The 10,113-nt window shown below is 38.7% G+C and overlaps 1 protein-coding gene across 1 annotated transcript; it reads right to left on the reverse strand.

Annotated features, from left to right (window-relative positions):
• Nucleotides 1–1,180: 1,180 nt before the first annotated feature.
• On the reverse strand, nucleotides 1,181–10,078 carry ZFP64 (ZFP64 zinc finger protein; the record flags this gene model as incomplete). The annotated part of the gene is made up of 5 exons (XM_009579497.1): nucleotides 1,181–2,498; nucleotides 6,340–6,591; nucleotides 7,199–7,261; nucleotides 8,267–8,428; nucleotides 9,814–10,078. Coding segments are annotated over 5 exons (2,022 nt in total), but the record flags the coding sequence as incomplete, so codon positions are not given.
• Nucleotides 10,079–10,113: the final 35 nt, after the last annotated feature.

Genomic DNA, 10,113 nt, shown 5'->3' on the forward strand with positions numbered 1-10,113 from the left:
CATGTATGTTAACAATTGTCCTTGGGATGCTGTCTGGCTGTGAAATGATCTCTGATTTTTGCAGATCCAGGCACCTACAGAGCTGTCTACCTTCTCAAGTTGAGAGTCTGTTCTTTAACTAGGTAGTTTGGTAGTGAAGGTATTATTAGCTACCACTACGAGAATGCTGACCAGATATAATATTGCATAGTTCAAAATACAGCCTAGAATTCATTCATTATAGAAATGTGCATCATATAATGTTAAATTACTATCTCATTGTGATCCAATCTGAATTTATGCTGGAGTTTCAGACCTCGGATTAGAATCTATCCTTTTTTTTTTATTTAAAATGGAATGAATTCAATCTTTTCCTTTTTCCCCTTTAACTTGAAAAGAACAGAGCTAAAATGTAATTCACTTTTACCACCCATGCAACTACAAACAGGCAGCATCAAAATAAAAACAAAATTTAAGTAGTGTCTGTAAAAAATATATTTGCAGTTGTTTTGTTCTTTAAAACACAGGTGTCTCTGACAGAGATCACTGTGCCATATATATGATTTGTAATAGTGTTCTTGCTAACGAAGTTAGTTATTACTGACGGACAGATAAAATTATTTTGTTTTCTAAAAATGATCACCTGGTCTTCTGCATAAGCATTTCCAGATTAAGTGCCCGGTGCTAGCAACTTCTACAGATATTAAGGAACAGCCCCCTTAAACTTTGCTAAGGCTGCATTAGACCCAGTAGTAGACATTTCTTACAGATCAACAATAAGCCAGGTGCAGTTAATGCATACATTGCATGTAATTGAAACAGACTTCACTTAAAAATAGACTTCAGAATGGCTTGAACTATTACCTTCTCGTATGTGCATGAAAGAACGAGTCTGCTGTGAAGGTAATTCATCATAAGGTGAGGCTTTCTTATTTTAGCCAGCACAATACAAGAATCATACTCTGGGAAGCTTACTGCTTGGTGAAATTGTCAACAGTTGCTTCGATGCTCAGATTTTACAAAGAACACAGCCTCTGATTTCAATAGAGGCACGTAAATATACACATCCTCTTTTTCACATACAAGATGTATGTTTCCATGTACAGACAAGTAAAATGTGTAAGTAGAAGGTATTCGGCTTTGTAGGACAAATCCTGCATTCACTTATGTCTTATGCATTTCTGCTGAATTCAGCACTGCCTCCAAGATTGAAATTTGTTTAGTAATAGTACTTTGCGACTAATCTGGTATGGAGTCTGCTGGACACAGCAAAGCTGTATGGGCTCCACTTTGAATGATAGAATAGGTCTGCTTAGGGGGTTCTGTGTGAGAGGATGAAGAAAATATAGGAGGAGGGGGAGCTGAAGTGGACACTGTTATACTCTGACCTCCATCACTAACCACAGTCACTTCTGTTGCTCCTTCTTGTATCAAAGCATTAAGGCCTTCTAAGTCAGAGCAGCTGATTCCAGAGCTGGTGATGAAAGCTTGGTTTGCTGAAGCCTCATGACTGCTGACAGGAGCAGAAGCGCTTCCATCGCTTTGGTCATGGGTTGTGAGAAGAACTGCTGGTTGTGCCACAGGCCCTGCTTCGCTTTGAGATATGGGAGGTGGAGGTGGTGCCAACAAACTGACTTGGCCCAGCAGCTGCAAGCGGCTGTTGGCTGAGAGGTCTTCCTGATTCTGGCTAACTAATGTAGGAGGCACGACATTCACTGATGCAGCCTGAACAATACTGTTAGTCTGAGGAACCTGGTGACCCACGATGATCTTGACCCTTCCCTCATTGTATGGAGAAACCTGAGCAGCCTGAAGTGGGACCTGGAGGTGACTGACAGTAATTGGGGCACTGGCTTGCCGACTGGGATCCATCTGGAGCTGTAGAACAGCCAGTTCATTATTTTTAGAGCCGTTATACATACTGTGCTGCTTCTTATGACTCCTAATAGAATCTTCTCGGACAAAGGAAGCATCACACAGGTCACACTTAAATGCTTTCTTGGCATCCAATTTGGCAACTTGCCTGGAGCCACCCTGCTTTGGCCTATCTCCTTCCTTCTTCTCCACCGTTTGCTTCTTGGTCTTGACTTTGTCACCATGAGCTTTCCTCACATGAGTTGTCAGGTTGCTCCGCTGCTTGGTATCAAAGCTGCAGAATTCACATTTGAAAGGACGATCTTTGCAGTGAATTCTCTCGTGCACTTTCAGAGCTGCCTTGTTGGAGCAAGAGTAGTTGCACTCTGAGCACTTCACTGGTTGTTCGGGCTGATGAGTTCTTATGTGGTGCCGAAGGCTTGTTTTGTTTCCACACTGAAATTCACACTCTGGACACTTGAGAGTATTTTCCATGCTGTGCTTGATACGAATGTGTGATTTCAAGTTTCCTTTCATGGCACACCGGACTTCACAGAACTCACATTTGTAAGGTTTCTCACCAGAATGCACACGCATGTGCCTCTTCAAGTCTGAGTTGATCTTAAATTTAGCAGGACACATCTGACATTGGAAAGGAGCATCTCCTGTCAACAAAAAACACAGTTCAAATTACAGATGAGACACCAAGATCTACTGGAGACGCCAATGCTATAATGAATCACGTATAGCTGACTTGTTCTAAATACCTGTAAACTCCCAACATATTTTCAAGATGTAGAGAACTTTAATGGCACAGTATTTATCACCTGGTCTGACATATCTGTGTGCAAACTCTCCATGAGCATACCTGCCCACATCTGTTGCTTTTTCATTTCTGCCTCTTAGATATTCTCCATTTTTTAGTTCATTTTGTGTGTAAAACTGTTCCGTGTGCTTGAGGGAAGTGACCGAAGTTTCTCATTTGTCCCTCTTTAGCAACAGTGTATCTCAACCAGTGTTTAAAATTAATAAAAATAAACACTGTAACTTTAACAGCTGCTATATTTTTGAAGTCTAAGAAAACAACATAAACACATCCATATCTCAGGTTTACACTACAAGGTTTACAGGGAGGCTTGTAGGTTAACTGTAAGCCTAGGTAAATGGTAGGCTACTGCAGAAACAGATGCTTAATGGGCACCAGCCTTACTGCTCAACCATATAGTTGAGTTAGATTAGCTAACAAGAAAAACTGATTACTTTTTTGGCCTGGTTCATGTGGTGCAGCACAAATACCATTGCTGGCACAGGAAGGCAGTGGAAACTCTTGTCCAGAACATAGGGAGAGGTAGGGACAAAAGTCCTAGGTCAGTGTCAGGTGACTGCACAACTATAACATTACTATAGTTACAGGGGGGGAAAAAAAAGAAAAAAAAAAAAGAGGGATCACAGCTACATAAATGCAACTGGAAAAGACAAATGTGAGACTAATGAAACACGCATGCAAGTCTGCAACTCTGGGGAAATGTGCTTACACACAGAAGTAACATTAAGCTTTTGTTCTTCTGGCATTACAGCAACCAAGAAAGAGATATTTGCCCCATGTAGCATACCTAATAATGTTCCACAGATCACTTCAAGAAAATCTAGTATCAGTTTGTATTCATGCAATATCAGTGTGTATTCATGCAAACAGGTAGAAAAAATATTCATAAGTGCCTTTTTTTTTTTTATTTGTAGAGCAATGCTGATCCAGAAACCTAACAATGTAGTTGAAAGTTAGGTCAAATTCTTAACGGATAAAGCATGGAAAATGAACACACTAATCTGCAAGATATCTGTAAGCCTATTTATGTCAGGTTACCTACACGAATGACCATCTGAATTGCCTGGATCTAAACCACTATTTTGCATTTTCTTTATTTGCAGGCTTGTGTCACAACATGCATGACCAAATTAAGCTGTAGCTCTGTTTAGTCCATAATCAATTCCAGGGTGAAGACGAGTTCTGAAGTCATTAAAAAAAATCCAAAGCAAACCTACCAACCCAACTAAATAACTGTTCACTTTTTTTCTTTAATCTAAATATGTAGTTCTCTAAAGTACCTAAGGATGAAGTCTTTAGGTAGGCATTATTTTGAAAAAGTGGAAGAATTGTGTTACTAGATTCTAAGACACTCTTGGTGGGGAAGGAAAAAGAGTGTGTACTTAGTTCAGCAAGCATTTATCTTCTTTAATAATCAAACTGCAAATGGCTGATTTATTTTATAAGTCAGTATTTTATAGTTTGTGATAGCTGTATAATTTTGCATAATTTGCTTATCCAGCTACATATGTCATAGGTTTAGCTGCATATTTTTCAAATCAAGTTGCAGCCTACTGTGCTAATCCATGTATCTGTTTAATAATTGAGATACATGGTGTATTATCTATATTAAACAGATTTTATTAATGAAGATGCACTGTTTGTTCATCTAGTTTATTTTACAGTCTCAGCTGCACACTCAGCTACTGAATTTTTATCTACTTTGCTGATGAAGGCACAGTACGTATTTCAATGACTAAATTTTCACATATTAATTCTTTTTCATATATTATGCTACCCTGTAATTTTACTGAATATAGCAAAGTATGTTGGTTCCGTTTATTTAAAGCGTGGTCCATTACTTGTATTTCTTTACATTTCTGTCCATACATAATCGACACTGACAGAATATAGCTTAAAAAGAGTGTGTCTGATCCTAGAATTATTAATTGTAAGAGAAGTTTTACTCAAATTAACAGGAAACTGATTTTTAGATGACTAGTTCAACAAGTAATGCTATGTAGATGATCTCACGCTGATTACACTCATCTTCCAGAGAATGACTGATTTAACTCCAGTAAGCAATATATTCTACATACCAGTCTTACTTTTCCCCTAAAATTGGCTGTGTGCATAACAGCTTTGTAACCTAACAAGGATGAAATTATTACTTTCAAAATTCTTGTGCCTCTTTTCAGCGAACCAAAAGAAGTCCTTTTACAAAAGAGGATTTACTTTGAAGAAATGGAAGAGACAACAAAACTACAGACTTGAATTTTAGCATCATTCAATTTAAGATACAACAGACTGATGTGCCAAAAAGAAAGAAGGTAGCCTAAAAACCCTTCCCAACTATTGCAATATTTAATACCACAAAAATCTAACTCGACTGGAAATACAAGAGAACCATGATCATTTATAGGTTCTCCCACAGCCAAATTCAGCGCATACCTGCCCACGTACATGAATGCACAAGTATGCACACTCTTATATGATATGGGGAAAATGCAATACCATATTCTCTGAGTAGTGTGTTTACTAACGGATAATTTCTCATAACAACCCATACTATTTTGACTGACCATCACATCTTCTTATATAGCAATAGAAAGAGGGAAACCTGTAAAACAACTGCCTGACAGTCCTGCCTGTTCCATCACAGCAGATTTGTGAAGTATAAAAGATTCTTCTCTGCTAGAGACAGATTGGTTTAACCCTCCCCTCCTTCACAATGCACAAGGGATTTATTTCTTTTATCTACTCAAAATAAATCCCATCTTGCACACATCTGAACTAATGTTGTTTAGTATTCGAATTCAGAATCAGATGTAGGATAGGTTCAAAGCTAATCTAGTAATCACTGAACCATAACCACCTTGCAGCTAAAATTCACAGAACTAATCAAATGTATAAAAGACAACACAGAAACTAATCCAGTACCCTGGATTAGATGAAAAACAACATACAAAGACAACTGTACAAAGACAACTGTACAGCAGTATCTTCACAGCAAATCTCTTCTAGGAACAATCTATAAAAGAGAAATCTGATTAAAACGAAACTTAGGCAAATAATACAAATATAAAATGATACAATGTTTATAAGCCTGGAGGCTATATATAGAGCAAAAATGATATGGAGAATATAGTTCTGACTGCTCATACTACACTGTTGATGTCCATCAGTCTGCACATGGAAGGTAACACAAAGAAAGGTTAAAAAAAAAAAAGTAACTTAAATTGCTAATTACTTGCTAATTTACTGATGCAAGAAAAATTAAATTATGCAGCTGAGGTTTGCATTGATATAACTAGTTCAATTATAAAGTAATTTCAGTGTTCCTAAATTAGTGGACCAGATTTGAGAGACACAGATAGGAACCTACATACTCTTAATCAATCAATCAATAAATTAGATCCTTCAGTTCTACTGATTTAAGAACATCTAATAGGCAGTTTCAAAATCAATATAGAAGAAAATCTACCAAGAGTCAGATCTGTCTTCTGATTGCTTCCAGGTATTTTTAGTAGAGCTGTATTGCCCTACTAGATTCTATGCCCAAGAAATTCACAGAAGCTGGATGCCTAGGTGCTTTTGAGAATTCTAATAGGCCCTTTCTGGCATCTTGACACCTGTGTACCTTTTAAAATCTTCCTATGATCTTCAAACCTTTACAGATGTGAATTTTAGTATAAACTTACCTGTGTGGGATCTGAGATGTACAGTTAGCTGGCTAGAGTTGCGGCTTGCATAAGGACAGATCTGGCATTTAAAAGGACGCTCGTTGGAGTGAATGCGCTGGTGCTTGTTGAGACTGCTGCTGTCAGCAGCTGCATAGTCACAGTGTTTACATTTGTAAGGCTTCACCCCAGTATGAGAACGCATATGCATCTTCAGCTTGTCTTTACGACTAAAACATTTGTTACAAACTTCACATTTATGGGGCTTGTCTCCTGAAACAAACAGAAGAGCATCAAGAATTTTTGCACCGTAAGGATGTTGTTGCAACGAAAAAGAAAAGCACACACTAAACACTTAATAGAAGTGGGGCTAGTTTTCAAAAGCTGGACATTGGATTTCAGCAGCCATCCTATCAGCTAAGAACTCTTCTATACTCTAGAAGGCTGCATGCACAAGTGCAACAAATTTAGAAGACCCTTTGGAACTTTCTCCCTTTACATCTCTGAAGTTGTGGTTTAGGGGGAAAGGAGGCAAAATGTTGGAATCATCTTCCATATGAGTAACAAACTAGGTTTATGCACCACCACACTGCACCCTGATAAACACATGCTCTGCACCTCAGAAATTTAACTGTGCCTTAAATCGATGTACAGTGTTCATGTTTCATAGCTGTGAGTGGTACTGCCCACAGTGGGACATAGCTTACCCAAAAAGGGCAATTCCCCAGGCACAGAGAGCTACAATACTAGAATATACAGACATACATATACATTCTATCTAATTTAACTACAGATATGTTATTTTGTAGGAAAACACCCTTTGGCAAAAAGCCAAAAGGAGAAAACCAACCAAAAAAAAAAATATAGCAACTATATAAACCTGTGTGTGTTCGTAGATGACGTTCCATATCCTTCATACCATAGGAAGTCTTGAACTGGCAACCTGAAAATGGTAAGATTAAGATCATTAAATTCAAGGAAAATCTAACAAAATAATAAAAAATATACTACCATATTCTGGGCATTATGTTTCTTTTCAAGAACATTTTCTTTAAAATTCAATATTAACAGAAAACGAATTCCCTATCTTGTTTACTCACGTCTACTTAAAATAGTGACCGGCTTACCTATGAACCTTAGTTTTCTAATGCTTCCCCTAGGAGGCAATTCACTCTTTACATTATCATTTTCTGTGAGCCTTTAAACAAGTTCTCTGGAATCTCTGCCTAGGATTTGAGATGCTCTTTAGGGTACACAGGGGATGCTGGGGGAACTAATCAGTTCCATGTATGACTTCAAGTTAGTGCAACTGGGAACTCAGGTAACAGCTCACCATTCAGGAATTCTGTCCAAGTGGAAAATGCTACAGTTTTAGAGCATAGAAATGAATGCTAAGCATTTGAAAGGTGCCTTTCAAACGAAGGCAAGCTTGCAAAAAGAAGCTGTAACTCCTGCTACCATTAATATGACTACTCATCTACATGGCTGTCTCTGCACATGTTTTCTGCGTATTTCACAGTTTTTACTCATTAAGGTCTCCAAATACTTCGGTTCAATCCATCCTCATAAAAATGCTAACTGACCAAAGACAAAACATATAATGCAAAATGCACCTGTAGTATTTCTCATGTACAATGGCAGTTAGCAAAAATGTAACAAGATTCTGCTCTTACATTGCTATGGGCGTGGGCACAGGCCAGTGTCTATACGCAAACCCACTGCAGCATCGCCAGAGTATACCATGGTATAGCACCAAAGTCTAAGGACATGTGAAATCAATGGCAAAACTACTACTGGTATCAATGGTAGTACATCACACCCTTAGTAAGTTGCCTTCCAGGTTTGGCACGTCTTAACTGCTTAAGACAGACAGAGCTACCGCGCATATCACTACATGAAACCTATCAATTTTAAAATGAAAAGGAAAAAGGTATAGTCCACATCTTACCTGGATAGCAGCAGTTTAGTTTCTTCTGTGTAAGTGAGGAAGTGGATTTTCTTGAACGTGCTTTTGGTGGTGTAGAGACGATAGCAGCAGTTGGAGGCTCACTGTTCTCACTGGGCAGGTACGTTTGATAGCCATGCTCAAAAACAAACTCTGGTGCAGAAACTAAACACATAAAAGAGCTCAATTTAAGAACATTAACTTCTCCAATCAGAAAAATCTAATTATTTTCTAGTTTATTAATTACTTTTTTCTCTATTCTGTTTTTTCCAGCAACATTCCTGTTCCTGGCTTCCTATTCACCTGGGGGAGGGGGGAAGGAGAAAGGCTTTTCTCTCCCTTGTTATCCTGCTATCAATGAAAATTCTGTCAAGACCTGATGAGCCACGCTAAACTTAGTACAACCCTACGTAGGCCCAGTTGTCTCCCTCTGAATCCTATCTGACTGCACCATTCAGTTTCTTCAGAAGTTCAGTTTCTTCTGATGCCTGTCCAGGTCTTACATTAATAAAAGTATGTTTGTTTTTCAACACTGGCTGTGCCACAGCCCAAAGGAGAAAAATCCCAAATTATTTGCATGGCAAATGTTGTCAAAAAGGCATCATTTTTTTTTTTAATTTGTTAAAAAAGTTCAGCCTCTTTCAACTATACTGTTTTTAGATATTACTCACAAGAACAACAGATGAAACTATCTCAGCCAAAGTAGCAGCTTTTAAATCAATTAAACAACGCTATACCCCAAAAGGGCAGAAGGATAGAACTGCCCTCATTTTAAAGATGAGTAAACATGAAGCAGAAAAATGACTCATCCAAAACCCACACCAAGTTGAGGGATTATAATACAAAAATTCCTGGAAGTGAGCCCTGAATTCAGTTTGCTTCACTGCTCTTCCAGATTCTCTGCCCTAATCTGTCTATCCAAATTAAAGTCAAATAATTTGGATTTTAGTAAGGTCCCAGACCAAAATAAAATAAAACAAAACTATATATAGCAGGTCAAACCTTCACACACGGAACAAAATTCTAGTTTTATTTAAATGTCTGCAGGATCAGGACCTCACTTGAGCCTTCGCACAGGCAGAAATTTTGAGTAATATTTTTCCTGCCAATTAGTTGTCGGAGCAATGTTAGGGAATGCAGTGTTCTCACATAAAAAGGCCTGGAGTAGCGCCTGACAGCAATTCTGTGTCTGTTTTTCATCAAAAGCACTCTTAAAAAATAAAATGCATAGTAATTTGATTATTTTTCATAAGTATTGACATTTCTAATTAGTTTGCACAAGTTGGTTATACAACACATTAGTCTTAAGCAATTCTCCAAGTGAATTTGCTAACTGAGATGCAAGTTAAGTAACCGCTGTCATACCAAAACCAAGAAGGCAGCACACCACTTTTTTCTTTTCTTCCTTTGCTTGCAGGTATGTGATGACTCATGTGAAAACTGTTATTTCAGCTTACTGTGATGGGGACACACGAGCAGAGGGCTACGTAACGTTGCCACTTTGCACGAGTCGCGTGCTTTCAAGCTCCTGGTATGTAACACCAAAATACCTGTGATGGTTTGGGTCTCCGAAGCGATGGTCCTGGTTTTGGTTTGTGCCTGTGTCGATGGCACCGTTTCTTCTGACACAAACTGGACCGTACTGGTGGCCCCGGCTGTTGCGCTAGTGAGTTGGCAACCGCTTTGCTTGTGCCCAACGAAGGCATCGAGGTTATTGAACTGCTGCTTGCAGATGCCACAAATGTGGATGTCGGGGGTGAGCTCCACCAGCACAGTGGTGCCGCCGGGAACTGTGGAAACAGGAGCAGGGTCAGGAGCTCGTCCTGACCAGAGGCAAAGGGAAATGGCTG

The sequence above is a fragment of the Fulmarus glacialis genome, unplaced genomic scaffold, assembly GCF_000690835.1.
Source record: "Fulmarus glacialis isolate BGI_N327 unplaced genomic scaffold, ASM69083v1 scaffold39496, whole genome shotgun sequence".
In the NCBI taxonomy this organism is placed as follows: Eukaryota; Metazoa; Chordata; class Aves; order Procellariiformes; family Procellariidae; genus Fulmarus; species Fulmarus glacialis.